Source organism: Dipodomys spectabilis, unplaced genomic scaffold (genome assembly GCF_019054845.1).
Source record: "Dipodomys spectabilis isolate Male_0828 unplaced genomic scaffold, ASM1905484v1 ptg000145l, whole genome shotgun sequence".
NCBI classification, from domain to species: Eukaryota; Metazoa; Chordata; class Mammalia; order Rodentia; family Heteromyidae; genus Dipodomys; species Dipodomys spectabilis.
This window is the reverse complement of record NW_024870822.1, coordinates 17,417,970-17,436,660: the sequence shown is the minus strand read 5'-3', so window position 1 is coordinate 17,436,660 and position 18,691 is coordinate 17,417,970. Positions and strand designations below refer to the sequence as shown.

At 48.7% G+C, this 18,691-nt stretch overlaps 1 protein-coding gene across 2 annotated transcripts in view; it reads right to left on the bottom strand.

Annotated features, from left to right (window-relative positions):
• Positions 1-21: 21 nt before the first annotated feature.
• Ush1c (USH1 protein network component harmonin) overlaps positions 22-18,691 on the bottom strand; it is a 45,385-nt gene continuing 26,715 nt past the window's right edge. Inside the window, exons 16-25 of one of the 2 annotated variants that reach the window (XM_042691509.1) lie at positions 15,560-15,712; positions 14,177-14,293; positions 13,182-13,661; positions 10,094-10,213; positions 6,215-6,256; positions 5,768-5,821; positions 5,258-5,357; positions 4,028-4,137; positions 2,685-2,740; positions 497-1,681 (exon numbers count right to left, since the gene is read on the bottom strand). In XM_042691509.1, coding sequence (XP_042547443.1) covers positions 1,453-1,681; positions 2,685-2,740; positions 4,028-4,137; positions 5,258-5,357; positions 5,768-5,821; positions 6,215-6,256; positions 10,094-10,213; positions 13,182-13,661; positions 14,177-14,293; positions 15,560-15,712 — 1,461 coding nt within the window. In that variant the 3' untranslated portion in view covers positions 497-1,452. The other variant, XM_042691508.1, reaches the window with a different exon arrangement.

Here is an 18,691-nt window from a genome sequence, read left to right as displayed (position 1 = left end):
TCAAATTCACATTCACTCACATAAGCTGAAAAAGAAATCTGTTTTTTTATTAATGAGCTGGGAGTAAGATTTGTAGCATTCAGAGGGAAAAGAGGAATGAAGGAAAGAATAGAAAAGACACAGAGTTATGTCCAATTAAGGCTCAAGGAAGCCAGGGGTCTCCTAGAGCTGGGAGAGGCCAAAGTCACAATGTCAGAAGCTAGAAACAAGAGCCCAGACCCATGAAGTCCTGTCCAGAACAGCCGGTTCCCTCTCCCTCCATGTTTGCCTTCAGGAGTAGCCCATGTGTTCCTTATTCAGCTCTAGTTATAGACCAGATAGGTTCGAAATTTCCGGGTTCTGAGAACGATGTCTGGAGACGCTTTCTGATGCCTGGTGACTGTCTTCTCTCAAAGCTGGTCCCAGGCTTTGTGCTCAGGACAGAGATCAAGAGCTCACCCTCTGCTAAGGGTGAATGTGGTTTCTCTCTCTGGACTTTAGAAGAAAGTCCTGCAGGGAAGAGAAAACAGACCAGGTAGGTGCGGACTTTGTGGGTGATGTTTACCCTAGGGTGAGGTCCCACTGATGGGACTCCCACCCTGGCAGCCCAAAGCCCTGCCAACCTCCAGAGTCCCCTCATTGTGTGGCCCTGAGAGGCTCCACACCAGCCACAGCCACAGCACACAAGAGGCCAGGGAGACAGCAGAAGGGACACCTTCTGGTGGATGGAGATGCAGAGGACCAGGGAAAAGAGTGATAGGGAAGAGGGTCCCTTGCCAAGAACAAGTAACAAAATCATAGGGCCACTTAGGTGACCCCAGAAGCCACGACATAACAGGTTCACTATCTTGGGGATATGAGGCCCTAATGTTTTGGGAAACTCACAACAGAGAAGCCTACAAGTCCAAGATGGGGTGGGGGGGTCTGTCACAGAGGCTGCCACATCCAATCCCAGTTTCACAATCATGGGGCACAAAGGTGGGCAACACACCAAAGCTGGCCTCCACAGTGAGTCCCAAGATAGAGCATGGGTCCAGGGAAGGAGAAGGCAGAAGATAGTGTGGGCTGAGCAAGTATCAGGTCAGGACAGGGCACAACAGGACAGGAGCCAATGGAATCCACCAACCCTGGTTCTTTGGACTAGCCTTCAGGACCTGTGCATGGCCCTGGCTATGCCCAAGCATGGGCAACACTTATGGGCAGGGTAGCACCTCTGGAGGAGAATCAGGCTGGATTTCCTGTGGCTTTCCCAGACCAGCATGCCCAGCTCCTGGTACTGTCAGTGTCCACAGAGAACTATGCTCAGAGTCCTGCCGTTCATTTGGGTGCTGTGTGTGACCCAAGGTGGATCCCAAGGGCTATCATCTGTCAGAACCCCTGGGACCCAAGCCAGAGGTTCTAACTTGGGCTGTTCACATTCCCTTGAGTCCCACAGCATTCCAGAGGGGCTGGCAGGACATCTCAGGAGGCGCTTCAGGGTGCCTTGTGTCCTCCTCCAAATACCAGTCCAAAGAACCTGCAACAGCACTGGCAGCTCATGGCCACTGCATGCAGCACTGGCAGACAGGGCCCTTCGGCCACCTGCCTATTCACCGTGGGCTCCAGCTGCAGGAGGAACCCTTGTCTGTACACGAGAGCACGGTCTTCAAGGAGCTTTCGGACCGGCTGGGGACTTTCGGCTGCAGAAGAGGGAAGAGAAGAGCTCCATACGCAGAGCAGAGCAGGAAACAAAAGGTTTTGGTTACTCCTGGGCAGAGCTCTGTCGGACCGCTCCCTGCTTGGCTCCTGCCTTGGCTCCTGACTAGACCCTGGGTTTCAGACCTTGGCTTCTCTAAGACATGCAAGAATTCAGACTCTTTTGGGTAGGGAGAGCTGGTCAGCATGGCCATGACCTCTTCCATGGGGAAGAGGTAGAGAGGTGTTGTGTTAAGCATAGAGATGAGGTAGAGAGGTGTTGTGTTAAGCATAGAGATGAGATGCCAAGAGACAGAACAACAGACAGAAGTAAGAATGCATGTGAAATGACAAGAAGAAGCAGGGACCTGGAGCCAGGGATAGAGAGAAACAGAACATAAGCAAAGGAGAGGGAATGTAGGAGGACAGAGGAAGGGGAAAAGGGAAGAAAGGGAGGAAGGAAGGGAAGGGGGACTTCTGAGGAAGAGACTGATAGGAAGGATAGGGGAAAGAGAAAAAGAGAAGGACAGAGAAAGACTCTTCCAGACACAGGTAGACACAAGGACTCACAGAGCATGACAGGCCAAGTGGGGCTTCCTGGAGAGCCCACAGGTTTGAGATAAGAGGCTGAGATCTTAGTGGCCTAGTGATGCAGTACTAGTGAATGCCACTAGACATCAGGGAGACCTTCTATAGGGTGACAGATGGATATAGAAATCATTATCTGCTAATAGTATAGGAGATAAACATATGAGTGGGGAATCAAAAGTCTTGAATCTTTGTCCCAATTTTATATTGCATACTTGATCTGAGACCTTGAACCTTGGGTTCACATATGTAAAGAATTTGACCAAGACAGCCTTAGACCTGATACTACTTGAGCACTAGCTTAGTTGGAGAATTTGTCTAGTCTAGATGGTCTAGGGCCCATGACTACAGCCAGTCATGTGTCTGCAGGAGGCTATTCCTTTACAACTGGCTGAGGTTGGAGGAAGTTGGAAGGCAGAAGCAGGGTGCTTGAGCACACTTACAGCTCATCGTCGTACTCCTTGGGGGGGCAGACTGCAACCACAAGGTCGATCCAGTCCTGTGGGAAGAAGCCATGTGACTGAGGAGAGTAACAGATGGTACATGTGCCCCGGGGCTCCATTCCCCTATCTGGCCTCCATGGCCTGGAGTCAGCCAGCAGGACCTTCTTCCCATGGGGAAGCTGGGCACTCCAGTTGGGCTGGAGTCCTCCTGCTTGGGATGGGCGCCCAGATAGAACCCCATACTATTTTTTGCAGGAGGTGGGAGGGGGAAGTTTCCAGTCTCTGAGGTTTGAGTCAGGCAGCAACCTCCAAATCACTTGGGAGAATTCCTTTAGAGCATAGATTCCTGAACTTGACCCCTGGAAGTCTGGAGTGGGTCCTGGGAAAGAGTTCTTCTAGTAAGATCTCCAGATCAACTGCTGGACTTCTGTCTCACTAACACTGATCCCTTTCATGGCATCACTGCCTTGGTTGGCTTGCCCATGACTGTCATCTTGGGCTTGACCGTATCATTGAAAAAGTAGCAAAAATAGCATTGGGCCCTCTACCAGGCCATAGTTCCTAAGACTGAGTTGGAATCTCTCTCCCCAGGACCAACTTCCAGCCCATCCAGCTCTGCCTTCAAGAATCATAGATCACTTCTGTTCCCTTCAGACAATCACAGACAGCCATCATGTTACCCGTTCGTCTTCTCTTCTCCACATCCTGTCATGTGGGTCCCAGGCCCATCTGGTCAGCTTCCTCGGCACTGAACTTAATACCTCAGGCTCAGCTGCCTGCATACAGTTGTACATGTGCATTGCACAACACGAGTGGGCACCATTCATATTGTATTCTGTAGGAGGGCACCCTCTCAGATTGTGCAGTGCACGGCCTTTGGGAAAACCATGCACAGTGGCCCTGATGCAGGAAGGAGTCTAGTACATACAAAGCAGAGGACCACCAGCCCCTCCTTCCTCTTGGGCCTTCTATGTCTGTTAATATAGTAACTTCCAGTACTCTCTTGATTCTTATTCAGTAAATACTTAGAGAAAGCTTTCGTTTTGTTCTCAGGTCAGAAGACTTGTCATGCCCAGTCTTCTGGAGTGGGTTTGTGCCAATGTTTTGTGGGTTTTTGTTTGTTGTTGTTGTTGTTCAAGGTCAAGAAATGACCATTTCTCAGAATTCTATCCTGTCAGATTTAGTCCATTGACTAAACAGGAATTTGTGGGTATCGTCCAAGAGTTGTTTGTACCTTGGATATCTGCCCTGAGCTGGGGCACCCCAACAGTAAGGTCTGGCTGCAGAGGCCAGGATCTGAGACAGGCAGGTGAGGAGGGAGGAGGAGAGGGGCTTCTTCTTACCCCACCCTTATTCCAGGCCTTCTGTAGGGCAGCCTCGGCTTCTGCCAAGGTGTAATCTGTCACAATCTTGCCATTGATGGCCATGATCTCATCTCCTTTCACAATGCCACCTGTATGAAGACAAAGCCAACTGGGTTATATGTGACATGTGTCCCAAACCCAGCGATTGGCAGAATGACTCATTGTGGGATGGCTCAGGAGGCCCAATCCTGGACTCTGAGACTCACATGAGCTGAGCAAACAGAAAGGGAGACCACACTGCCCCAGCACTCAAGGGCATGGAAGAGCCTCCCTGATGTGACCGAGGTCCTCACCAATGTTCTGGAAAGTTTTAGATTCTGGCTAACTGCAAAAGAAGAGGCTGAGCCTGGGTCCAAAAAGGCTTTGCTTGTCAACAATGAGGATTTTGTTGAAAAGGGGACATTGGTAAAGCAAGAAGATCACGTGTAGGGAGAGGCAAAGAGTATGGCAAGCCTCTGGCCCTCTAGGATAGGGCAAGGCTGCCAAGGATTTTAGGCAGTGGTAGCACTTGGGCAAAGAAGTAAACCAAATGGTCACACTGCCTGGATTTAAGTCCTGCTTCCTTCTTTTACCAGCTGTGGATCCTTAAGGAGTACTTTGATCTGTCTGTGCCTCAGTTTGCCTAAGCTGCAAAATGAGAATAATTACAGCACCTACTTTGGGAGCTATCAGATTAATACACATGAAGCACCAATACCAGGCTGCATGTCAGGCACTTAAGACTAGTATGTGGCACGAACTATTATCACTGAGAGGACAGGTCAGGATTGGATGGGTTTATTCATGCTTTCCATGTGCAGGTCCTTCTCCCAGAAAGCCTTTCTTCCCTCCTCCACAAGGGTGACATCCACTCATCTATTAAGGCTCAGCTTGTTGTTTCCCTTCCCAGCATCCCCTTCCCCCATGGATTAGGCTCCATCTCTCTTCAGCCTCTTGGAAGATGGTACTGTTACTGTCAAGGATCTGGTGATCTTATGAATGTTTCTTCCATTAATCTGTCAAGGCAAGTTGGCATCTACTTTGTTGGTGTTGGCCAGGTCCTGGCATCATGATACACCTTCAGGTAATGTCTGAAACTGGGTAGATGGCTTGCAAGATGGACCTTAAGCTCTTGAGAAACTGTCAGCCTGCTCCACACAAGCATCTGTCTGCTTTCCTGAGAGGAGCCACCACACAATCCCCAAACCAGGCATGGCTCTACCCACTCACCATGCCGCTCAGCAGCACCTCCTTCGTAAACAGCAGAGACGACCACCTTCCCAATTGGGGAGTCCACACCACCTTCCAGGGCCAGGTCTAAAGATCCCTCCTGGTTACAGGAAAACAGGTCTTATGATCCATACAGATGCCTGTGGGTATCTGGGCACAAGCAAGCAAAAAAGGAAGAAAGGAAAGGAGAGAGAGAGGGCAGGGAGAGGGAGAGAGAGAGGGAGAGAGGAAGGATGGAAGGAAGGAAGAAAGGAAGAAAGGAAGGGAGGAAGGAAGGAAGGAAGGAAGGAAGGAAGGAAGGAAGGAAGGAAGGAAAAGGCATAGGCCAGGGCAGTGCTATGGAAAGAAAACAGGCCAGATGCCCATTGGGGCTCAGTGGCCCAGCATTGGAGGGCATCCCTGAGACAGGAGGGGTCACCTAGGAATCACCTTGGAGTAAGTGAAACAGAGAAAGTAGGAGTCAGGGGAAGAGAAGGATGGTGGCCTGACCTCTGGCACTTGCCCAGGTACCTTCTTGATGCGTAGAAGCCGGACGTCCTTCCCTATGATCTGCTCTGGGGAGAACTAGAGGGAAACAAAACCAATAGGGCAACCTTGACAGGTGGAAGTGGCTCTGGGCCCTATGAGGGACAATGGACATGTATGTACACATGATGTCATGAAACTTGCAGGTACATTCTTCTGGGGTTAATGTGAGGATGGAGCAACAGCAGGCCTTATGAATGCACAATACAGTGACTGTGGTTAGCACGCAGTGAGCATAATCCTTGTTCTAACCCCTTACACACACACACACACACACACCATGCAGTTCTGACTGAAAGGAGCCTTCACAGGAAGGAACAACTCAGGGCATCCTTAGGGCTTTCAAGTGTCCCATATCATTCTACCATCAAACCCTTCTGAACTTTCTCCCCATTTTTGGGGACTACTTGCCTGGGACAGGAGTGTTCTTACCATGGAGTAGGGGTCAAAGCCTTCCTCATATTTCCGGAAATCCTGGAAGCAAAAGGAGGGTTTTAGGCTGTCATAGCTGTGGTCCTGTGGTCACTGCAAACCCAAGCTCAGGAAAGGAAGGAAAATGAGTTCAAACCCAAGGATGAGAGATGGGGAAGGGATAGCAGCAGGTGTAGCCTGGGTGGGGATGCAGAAAGGAGACTGGCAGCCCCAACAGCCACAGTGCCCTGTTCAGGGTGGAGCAGGAAGCTGCAGGAAGCATTCAGAGGCATGTGGTCCTACCCCCTATACTGTCCAGCAGGCTCTTGGGGGGGAGGGGGGAATCTGCAGTTGCTGTCTGGGAACCTGGGTGGATGGCTCCTATCCTACAGAAAGTCTCATCCCTCTGACTTTTGAGACACTACCTCATCTCTTCTAAATCCCCACTCAGGACATGCCAGGCCCTGGCAGATTGAAGGCAGGCTTCTCAGTTCAGTGCTCTGACCCAGCAGAATGGGCCAGGCCTGCTCAAGAGGATGCTCTGCCTGGGAAAAATAGTTACAAGGTGACCAAGGGAGGTTAAAAAGAGTACCACCAAAAGGCTAGACATGGCAGTGGTGAGACTCTGCTGACCCAGTGCTTGGCACTGTTGTTAGCTGATCTAGAAGGTAAGATGCCTCCCCGGATTGGTCTTTTAGTTGGAGAGAAGGAGGGAGCATGCACAGAACTGAGGCCTTGGATGGATGGGGTTGCTGTAGGGACAATGCCCCAAAGATTTAGAAAGAGGGTAGTGAGGAGAAGAAAGCAGAGCCAGATCACATGGCCTTAGCCAGGAGCTACGTAGTAAACAGAGCCAGGCCCAAGACCCAGGATGCTAAGCCTAAATGAGGACCACAAAGCCACAGCAAGTCCCCATAGGAAGGTGAGAGCTTCATGACAGGTTCCCACAAACTCCTCACTGGACTGATCAGAGCTGTCCTGAGCACACAGTTCCCTAGACCACACTAAAATGTCCCCGGGTCTGTAGCATTGTGGTCAGGCTAGAGACCTTGCTCCGGGGGTAGCAGCCAAACTCTGAACACCAGACAAGCAGACAGGTCCCTGGACATCTGTCTCCTCCCCCTCTCACTGGATAGTATCTCCCAGGCTCAACCCCAAAGAGTTTAGACTGGTCCAAGTTGGGGATTCCATGAAGCATGGTTTGCCTGAAGGGGAGAGACAAGGGAAAGCATAGGAGGGTCATTTCAGTCTATGATTGTTGGGGCAGCACACAGAGAAGGGATGCAGCTGATCATGCGTAAGAGGGCTCAGGAGGTAGGGTTGGAGCCCAGACCCTTTTATGAGCTGGGCCTGATTATCCTGGCTATTCCTTCTGGAAAACTGGGCACATCCCTGGCTGTCATCTTCTTTTTCAGTGACCCTGAAAATCTCTCATAGATAAGCCAGCCGGATGGCAGGTCTTGTGTGAATTCAGAGACTTATAAGCCATTTCAGCTGGTTGGCCCTTAAAGAAGAAGCCTCACTTCTCATTCAATGGATGGAGAAACAGAAACCCAGAAAGATAGCGTTGATGCCTAAAGTCACTCGGTCAGTGGGAAGACAAGCAAAGAGTTGGACTCCAAATCTGGAGCCTTGGAATCTTCCATGTCTTTCTCCTAAGGGTTGTTTGCTTCATAAACAACAACAGGCCTTTCAATGCCTATTTTCAACAACAGTGCTTTGAGAAGCAGGTGATAGCTGCTTCTAAGAACATATTAGATCCAAATCTAGGGTCTGACATGAGCTATGTAATTGCAGATGCATTTCCAGGTCTCTCTGCTGTTTCTTGCCTATAAAATGAAAGTGATAATAGCTTCTGTCTCCCAGAGTTGTTGAAAGATTAAATGAGTTCATATACGTAATGTATTTTGGAACAAGGCTTGGTACTGCACTGTTCTAAGGATTAGCTGTCTCCTGTCACTCTGCAGTCTTGGTCTGGGAACAGCCACTTTTTATATGTATCTCCCCCCCTCAGCCCCCACCCAGCCACTTTAATTGCCTGTCAGTGTTAAATCAGCCTGGGAATGGGAAGGCTGGAGAAGCAAGGGCTGCCTGTGAGGTTTGCTGTTTCAGGTTTCTTTCACTGGTACTCAGACCACCAATCCAATGGCTGGCTCTGGGCATAAGCTCCAGAAGGTAGGGAAACTAGGTGCCCATCAGCCTGACGCTATTCAGAGACCAGCAGGGACCCTGGGCAGATGGCTGAACGGAGCCACCATTTCCTGCTGAGGGAGATTCAGCATTAGGGCTCAGTTTGAAGCTGTGGTCTGCCTGGAAGGGAGAGACAAAGGAAGGCAAGGAGTGGGGCAAGGAGCGGGGGCATTTCCAGCAGCCCCTTTCCTTTTTCCTAAAGCTAGAGCCAGAGCCCATCTTGGCCTCTGTGGCTCTCCAAGGGCTCCCTCTGGCCTGCAGCAGCAGGGACCCCAGAGCGCTCTTAACCCAAACACAGGCATAAGAAATACAAAATCCTCAGTACTGGTCTGAGATTGCCAGGCAGATGGCACTTGGAGCCACCTTGAAACTGCCAAGAACTCCCAGGGAGAAAGAAGTCAGGCACAGACAGACAGGAGGGACAGGTGGTGAAAAAGACCATACACACAACAGATATCATAGTACTTGACGGAATGTCGTCTGATAAACCACCATCCTCTTCAACATTTCCTGAGGCTGGTGGGAAGAAAAAAAAAAAAAAAGCCCCACCAGATGTTAAAAGCGGGTCTTTTCTGCCCCCTGGTGTCAGATCCTGGGCCTGCATCCCTGAAGCTGTAGTCCCTTCCTAAACAGACATGGTCTGACTTAAGATCCAGGCTTGCTCAATGGTCCCAGTTACGGAGTCCCAGTTAAGGAGACACACCCTATCGTGAAGCAGAGAATGAGGTGAATGTTTCAGGCTATCTCAGAAGCATGGCCCCTGCCTTTTTGGGAGCTAACAGGACAGCTAAAGCTCAAAATAAGTATCTGAGTGGCCTACCCTGACATTTGGATAGAGTTTCCTTGAAACTCTTCTGGCCTGGCTCTGTTTCCACCTTGAGTGGGAAGCTAGTCAGAGGCTGGCACTGTAAGGGATGCCCATGAAGTCCACTGGAGCCCAGGGTGGACAGGTCTCCCTATTCCCCAGGACCACTCCCAGGACTCAGCCCTACTGAGCAGTGAGAAGTAAAATGGAGACAAAGAGTGGACCTGTTTTGGCTTCTTCCCCAGACAAGGGTAGCCCACATGAATGCCACTCAGACCTTGTGGCACAGGCATCAGGAATCTCTGTAGGTAAGACTGGCTTTAAAGTCTGAAAGACTAGTATGTTTGTGCTCTGCCTTGGGAAAACTACTTTTTACTTCTGTATGTTTCAGCTTCTGCAATTTTTAAACATAGACAACACTAAGAATAATCATAATGAGGATCTGATGAGACCATAACAGCCCAGAACATGGCTGGAGCTCTTACTAAATCTTAGCTATGAACACTATCATTTTCACTGAACTGTTTGCTGTTGTTGTTGTTGTTATTGTTGTTGTTTATTCCCGAGAACTCATCATGTAGGCCCAGGCTGACTAGAACTTCAAAATTCTCCTCCTTCAGCCTCTTGAGTACTGGGATTAGAGACATGAACCACCACACTCTGCTTAGCATTGTCACTTTTAGGTGATACCCCAGTAGTGTGGTCAAGCAGGGGACAAGAATGCCACGGGGAGGTCACCACCCAGTGCACCCATGCAGACTCATTTCTTGGCAATAAGACAGTTGCAAGATGATACCCAATCTCACTTTGCATGCATTTCACACTCCTCAGGGATGGCAGAGCCCAGGAGACATGGTTTGCCTTGCTCCTCTAGAAATACACTGGAGGAGACCCAAGGATCTTACCAGGACCTCAGATTTCACAGCTGGCCTGTAGATAAAGTTGGACTCCTGGTGGACCATGACAGGCTTGGAGATGGTTGACACACCAGGGCCTCTTGGAGGCTGTGGGCTTGGGCAAAATGTCTACAGAGTTAGTTTAAGAGAGACCCATGTGAGGTTGTGAATGGGGCGGGGGGCGGGGGGTAACCAAGATCAGCCATGGCACTTCTACGCACATGCAAATCTACCCCCCATGCACAGGAGCCTGTCTGGCTATTCACTCTTCTGGAGGCCTTGGTATGACTTTCAGGGAAGAGATGAGAGCTCCACTGTTGAAAGTGTGGTCCAAGTGGCTGTAAGCAATCTGGTATTTGAACCAACAGCCAGCACCAGCAGCCACTGGCACTCAGACACATTGTCAAGGCTTTCCCTTGGTAAACACAGGGCACACCAGTTTCCTCTCCTTTTAAGGGCTGGCTCTTTTGGATACAGTCTATCCCCTGTATAGTGGTACAAGCTATCTTCTATTCTCAATGACTGGACATTGAGTGTCCAGAGACCTTAGGAAGAGGATCAGTAAGAGGGGCATCCAGGGGAGTTGATGTGACTTGTCTGCTTTGCTCTAATGCACTTGCTCATCTTTGGCAAGGTGTATCTGATCAAATCACAACTCTGCCCAAACCTTTCAAGTCCCTGCTGACTTCTGAGCCCCTGAAGAACTCCTGAGATCATTCACGAGCTTCTCTACTTTCCTTGACAGCTTCCCCTCACTGTCAGACAACCTGTGAAATGCCAGACTCTCCTGCTATGGCTTTGTGTCTACACTTTCTATTCTGCCTGTCCAAGTCTCAATCTGGAATATCACTGCCTTCCAGAGATCTTCCTTAAGCATTTCCTTCCCATCCTCACACCTTGTCACAGCACCTGTGTGTCTCTTAGTCTCACTCCTTCAATCGTGTGATAGTTGTCAGCCTATTTGTTTCTTTCCCACTAGACTGTCTTGGGCAGAGACTGGGGCTGCCTGCCCAGTAGTGTTTCCTAGTACCCAATGCTGTGTCTGGCAGACAGTAGTCATGAGTAAATATTGTGATGAATGAATATATAAAGACCTCATGATACCTGGAGTAGATCTGGCCCTGAATCTTACCTCTAACTAGTGTCAGTATGTCAGATGTACATGTCAAGCTAGCACAGTTGACCATTTCCACTGTGGCCTGCTGGTGGCTGGGCTGACTATAGACACCTCATGATAACAACGGGGCTGGAGAGCCAACCCAGAGGCAAGGGCCTCATCTTTGAGTCAGGGATAGCCTGGGTTGTGAAGTCACTTCAAATGTCTGTGGTCCAGCTCTCTAGAGATGCCTTGCCTTTGGGATTTTTTAATCTTCCCTGCCCTCTGCTTAAGAACAAACAGTGGGAACACTGTGATTTCCAAGAGGACCCTGTCTTTAACACCAACTGCCTCAAAGTTTGCTGAGATGACCTTCAATTCCTTGTTTTTGGTTTTACCCCAACTGACTTGCACTTTGTATGGTTAATAACCATAGTTAATGCCTAGTGAACAACTACTATGGGCCTGCTACTCTTATTTTATAAGCATCAATTTAGAATGTGTTACTATTTCATTTTTTTTGCATGTTCATATCTAATTCATGTGATTCTCATGGGAGGAAGGTGCTAATATGATTCCTATCTTATAGATGAGGATATTCAGGCTCAGACACATGGAATAACACATGTCCCCAATCATCTAGCCAGTGAGTGCAAGAGCCAGGATTCAGGCTTGGTCAGTCTTAACTCTCTACTATTCTGCCGCCATTTTTGTGTTCCCTCCACTGAGGTGCTCTCCCACCTATCCTCTGTGGATCCCATCTCTCATGACTCAACACCACAAAGAGGTGTCTTCAACTTCCCATTAGACGAGCCCTTGCCACAGCCCATGGTCTGTATCAGGTTTACCGCCGAGCCCTGCTCAGAGCAGCTGTTCTCCTTTCAGGTAGAGCTCAGTCAATGGAATGCAGAATTAACTTTGGAGGAGGCATCATGGTGCACAGATTTCTCCCTGCAGGACTCAAACTCCAACCAGAGGTCCAGAGAAATTTCTGAGACCTGTTTAGAGCCTTAGCCTTATCAGCCTGCCAGGGCCTTCATATCCACCTGCCTCCCCACCAAGCTCTCCTGAATGCTCTGAGAATCTTATTCTGCCCTTCAAGCAGTAACTGAAATGGAAGAGTTAATGGGAAGGCTGATATCAACCACTGCTGCTGAGCCACTATCATGACCAGACCCCCAAATATTCAATATTCCCATTCTTAGCCAGTGTCCCAGCTCTGACTCAAGCCGGCTCTATGGCTATGGAAGCAAAGGAACACTTTGTATTTCCTAGAGCCAAAGCTCCACACATCTTCCATAGTGATCACCTCTTCCAAAAATCTTTGGATAAAAAGCAATTAATGAGCACAATGTCTTTTTGAGGGGAAAAAAATCACTATTCAATCTCTCAGCGTCCAAGAAAAGCATCTCAAGTCTCTTAATAGCAAATTTGGAGATTTCTAGGCACTCTCTCTCCATTTTTCCTTTAGGTAGATGTTAGCCAAAAATGCTACACTTTAAGCGCGTGCAGTGGCAAATGCCAGGGAAAAGGGCACTGTACTAAGGCATTCTGCGTTTGCAGAACTCAGCACCTCTCTTCCTGGCTTCCCCATCCCTACTTTATTCCTGTTGTTACTTTACATATTCAAGGCTTTCTGGGATAATATCATGAACTGATTGCCTGTGACACAGAGCTGGCTAGTCATGAACGGAATCAATATTGCAAGGCCCTCCCCCGCCCCCCAAGCCCTCACTAGCCAAGAGGAGCTAACGGCAGGGCAGGGAATTGGATGGAAATACTGCTGGTCATCCCAAGGCCTGCAGCAACCGTCCATACAACACAGACCTCCAAACCAGCAGAAACCATGCACATGCAGGACACCTCCACACATGCAGCCTGGGGGAAGGAGGGGTGTCCATACTAGAAAAGGGAATGAGATGGTGTTTCCTCCTGTCTTCACAGTGGGGAAACAGCCCCTCCTCCTGCCTGCAAACACAGCATGCAGAACAAAGGGAGTACCTTTGGGGTAGGCGGGAAGCTCCTTTCAGGGGCAGGAGAGCTGGAGGGCTTCCCACTTTGGGTCTTTGCCTCCCACTCCTCCACCGCATTGCCTGGGTCACCAATGCGGAAGGAGAGGCTGCCCAGTGCCTCTTCTAGAGCCGAGGGCAGTGGGCGGGTAGGAGTGAGGTCTTGGGTGGGAATGGAAGGAGGGGGAGGGATGGGGATGGGGGGTGGGGTGCGCTGCACCCAGGGTGAAGATGAGGTGCTTGTGTGGCCTGATGGAAGCACCGGGGGCGCGGGGACCTTGGAAGGTGGGTTGGAGGGTGGGGGGTGGGGCATCACAGGCAAAGCAGAGGGGGTCTTTGGGGGGTAGTAGAACATATCCAAAGGGATGTCATCCAGGTCCGTGGTATGGAGGTGTAGTCCGCCTGCAAAGCGTCTCAAGGGCGGGGCCAGAGGAGACACAGAAGGTGGGGGAGGCGGGGGCCCTGTGGTCATCTGGGGGTGGTAAAGAAGTTCTGTTATTGTCCACACTGACTAGTGCTCCACACGGTAATGCATGGAATGCAATGCTTTTCTAATCTGGTTCTGTTGGAGATCCATTCCCTCAAAGAAGAACTATGGGGGCACCACTCTTTGCCAGTTGGTTGCCCAAATGAACCCACAAGGCTAGTAGAGAGTACCCAAGTACAGGAGAGACCCAAATGATACCAACTGGGAATGGTAAGTCAGGCGGTCAATCAGCTTCACCTCTAAACAGGAACACAATTTGAGTGTGTAAAGGGCATGCTTAGTAATTACAGTAAGACAACAACTCTGAAGATAAGCCCAGAAGTACAAGACATATGCCCCTCTGCAACAGGGGATGGAGCTGGTAGGCGGCATGGGTCCTGGGCAGTGGGAATGGGTGCCAGTGTGGCTGGTGATGTTTGTTACCATGCCTCCTGTTATCCTCAAGGAGGATCATGCTGAAGGTAGCTGGAGGTTCTGTGCAGAAAGAAGGGCCCTGTTACCTCTGAAATCTCATTATCAGCAGAGGAAATCTGCTCCAGGCGAGTCTGACAGAGCCTTTCCACCCAGTACTGAATCTTTTCCGATTCCTCAAGGTCTTCTCGCTCAGTCTCAGACACCTGGGACCCAAGACACGTGCCAAAAGGAAAGGACAAAAGGCACACTTTGAATCCCATGGCAGCACTGCTCCAAAACCAGGAGAGCACTGGAAAGTACCAGAAATCACCTGTCTAGAGCAAGACTCAAGCTGGTTCCACCTGACCTGCAGGAGGTGGAAATGAGGGTGAGGGCCAATGTGACTGAACAGCACTTGCAAGGAAAACCAGAGAAGGGGCTTATGCATTGCCAGGTGTCAGTCCAACCCCAGGGTATTCACAGAGCTCTCCAAGAAGTTTTTTTTTGGTTGCCTCCTTGTGCATTCCAAGTTTAACTTATCCTTGATCTTAGTTTAACTTCCCCTTCCCTCCTCCAGGGTGCCTTGTCTTTCAGAAGCACAAATTGAATCTTATTGTTAATTTTGTAGCTAATTCCTTCCTAACGTCAGACCTAATACACTTCACATTTTCCAGGACTTCTCTGTGCTTATAATCTAATCAGCTTGGCATTCTGATTCATGGAAGCATTAAAGAGAAGCTGAAAGAATAATACCTGTGGATAGGGAGTTAAGGGTTGGAACTAGTAATTGCTTATGCTGTGATTGCTTTGGACATGTCTGGCAGGAGACAGTCTTAGATAAATTCCTAAGTTAATGAGATCCAGCTGCAGACACATCCACCTTCTGTTGAAGGGAGCAGCCTTAGACACATAACCTAATTGGGGATATCCTCAGCCTTACCATCTGTGCAAGGGGTTAGCCTTAGCTAAACCCATATATTCAGAACCAAGTCAGCTTAGGAAAACCTGGTTTTGCACTCCAAATTTGGGTAGAGACCCGAGATTAATAAAAGCCTATAGACAAAAGGAGTGGAGGGCTAACTGAAGATCTATAGAAGGGTTAACCTCGGACTCGGCTTTGAGCAGAGAGACCAGCTTCATCACCACATTGTAGATAGAGAATCTAGACAAATTCATTTTGTTGGGGCAGAATAAAAGGAACAAACTCAAACCTCCAGCCAAGTGTATTAATGCCTAGACTGAGACCATCTGGGCAAAAACGCTAGCCTCAGCCTAGAGTCAGTAGGAGGCAGTAGGCTAGCTTCATTCTCAAGCATGGGCTTAACCTTGCAGCTGATCTTAGACAGCCCTGGCAGGAAGGAGGGCCTCACTCTCCAGACTGGAAGGGGGGCACTGCCCATCCTTGAACTATCTGCAGGAAACAACTTGAGCTGTCCCCCTGGCACTATGGTCCCAGGGATGCTCACCTGATCTGTGAGCAGGACACATACCTCCTGAGCCAGCCGGTTGATCTTTAGTTGCTTTTCCTTCTCCAGCATTTCCTCTTTCTCTTTGTAAAGCTTTTGTTCAAACTCCAATTCCTTTTTATTCTTTCTCAACTCCTGTAGGCTGTCATACTTGGCTTTCTTCTTATCTTTTCCTTTCTGAGCAGATGTAGCATTGTTTATATGACAAAAGTTACAAGATAGGGTTGGCACTAGCATAGGACAGCAAACAGGGCATTTGATCCTCAGACAATAGCCAGTAACCACCCCATAGTGAGCCCTAGCCCCAGCTCTGCTGTACCAAACTGAGCATCAGATCTCAGGCTAAAGGCAATCAAGACATATTCCTTTGCTAGCCAGAAAAACTGGTTTACTAGTTCACTAACTAGCCGTGTGACACTGGCTAGATTCCTCAACCTCTCTGGACCTGATTCACCTCATCTCTAAACTAGGAAAAAATAGCTGCTGCCCGAGTTTTCATTCAGTGCCCATGAAATACTATCTATGAAAAGGCATTGTGAACTTCAAAGTGTAATCTGAATAAAAGACCCTGTACTGATTCCCTAGTATCTGGACACATGCCGTCTCCATCATCTGAAGAGAAAAGTAAACATGTTCAGATACCAGAGAGGTGTTTTAGGAGATTTTAGAAAGTCTTGGAGAGCTGGTAAATCTCTTCTGCAAAGAATTGCTCTCCTGGGGTAGAGGAAGCAAAAGATCCAGACCTGGGGTCTGTCAGGGACATCAGATCTAGAGAGTCCAAACTCAGGGCTCCCTCAACTGAGGACTAGCTGGAAACTACAGCACAGGGTGACGTGGTCTGAGGTGACAGGACTAATTTCTTTACACTGGTTACAGGGTTCCAATGGATATTGGGAGTCAGATGAATGGCAAATCATACCTTGCTGGAACTGGACCCACAAAAGCGAGCCCTCTTTCCTGGCTACTTCTCTCATGGAGTAGGTAATGGGGAGGCTGTATGGATTATTTCCTTTGTAGGTACTGTGCATTCTCCTCACGTAGGAGTTAAGGCTCAAGGTGAAATCCCTTTCCCAATGTCAGATAGCTAGTAAGTGATTGCACCAGGATTCAAACCTGAGAATTCCAGATCGCAGTGCTGATGAGCTAGGGGCTAGGGGAACATGGTAGAAAGGAAGTCAGCCCCCTTCCCACACAGCACAAAGTACAGAGCTGGCATGCAGGAGAGAGGATGCAGAGTCCACACTCAGGGCAAGTCCACACTCAAGAGGAAGCACCCCATTCACTGAGCTCACCTCCACCTCTAAGAAGTCTTCCTGGTCCTGCTCTGGGATTTCCTGAATCAACTCAGCTTCCAAGGTTAGGAATGAGGAATGTGGGTTGCCCAGCCATGGACACACAACATTCAACTAAGCTGGGGGGATGATGGGTCATTATAGACCTCTATAGACTCATCCTATCCCATCACTCCACTTCTATACACATCTGAAATGCTTTGGAAATGGGACCTACCTCTAGAGAAGTCTATGGGCCTCTTGAGAGAATGGTTTTCTTTGCTTCTGAGTCCCTGCTTCTTTGCCTAGACTGTTCACTAGGTTCTTAGCTTATTTCAGAAATGAATCACTGACAACACGTTTTAGGTTCAGACAGCAATTCTCCAAAAGGAGCAACAAATCTAGCAGCTTGCTAGATTAAGGGCATGACCTCCCACAGGGACCAGCATGATATTGATGGCCACTCTGTGGGTTTAGAAACAAACCAGCAATGCTGAGGTATTAGAGCAAGGCTCCTTGGTAGAGTGCGCTGACAGCAGACAGTTTCTGCCTCATCCCTAGTCAAGTAAAATTTGCCTACAAATGCAAAGGGGCAAGTGGCCCACAATATTGCCTTGTAGGTACAGGACACGTGTCCAGGTAACTGCTCCAGGCAAGTGTGTGGATCTGCCTTCCCTGCAGGACTGTGGGCTATTGGTGGGGTTGCTCTCAATGATATATTCAAGGAATTCTGCTGAGAGATCTTAAACAGAACTATGAATTTTCCAAGGCTTGGTGTAGACCGTAGGACCACAGGCTGGAGTTCTTAAATCCCTGAGGGATTTACTGCCAGGATGGGAACACTGAGATTTTAGGCACTGAAGATGGCTGTGGATAGCCACCTTTGATTTACCAGGGACTCAGTGGTTCAGTTGCTGACAAACAAAGCATCTCCCGTGCCTCAAGGCAAAATAATGATAGTTTTCGAGAGATGGTATGAGAGACATCATTGTATTGTCCTTTCCGCTGCCAGTTAATTCATGGCAGATGTTTCATTTTGATCTAGACTGAGAGGAGAGAGAGACGGCACAATGTGCTACCTACAAACAACCATTCTCTTTAGGAAATAAAAATGAAAAAAACAAAATATCAGCTGTTTCTGGAATTATAATGGAACTGATGAAAAGGAGGCCCTGCCTCTTCACCAGTGGCAAGAAGTTTCAAGTGAGATGATTTGTGTGCAGGAGATTCTAGCTCTTTCACATTTGCAGGAAAACAAAAAGCTTATTTGTCTCCTTTTATTATTTTTGCAGTAAAATCCGGTGCGTGCGTGCATGCGTGTGTGTGTGTGTGTGTGTGTGCGCGCATGTGTGTTTGTGTGTGTGGTGCTCTGGAGCTGAGTTCTAACAGATAGTGGTGGAAAAGAATTTGCAGTCTAAGACAATGAAAGAACCTGAATCATAGATTTGGCCTGTAAGACAAAGAACCCAGAGACCTACGAGACTGAGGGTTTTCTGACACTATGCTAATGTGGGAAGGAATCCTGGGGGAGCTGTGTTCTAAGTTTATGTAGTTTTTATGAACCCTGATCTAGGCTCCTAGGTAAGGAAAATATTGTTGTCTGATAGACTCATAGGAATGTTCTGGAAAAATGGGTAGATTTTCTTGGCACATCTGAGACGCCCATTTTTCAAGCAGGAAGAAGTTATGTATCAAGGTCACCTGGCTGTTAGTGCATTGGTTTCTGGGGGACAAACTTATTGTCACAGAGAGCTGGTCTAGTGATAACATGCAATTTAGCTCTCTCATATTTATATCAATAGCCTGATTTCCAAGTACCAAATCATCTCGAATGTCAAAGCCACAGATAATAAGAATGGCATTTTCATAATCAAAATGCCAAAGT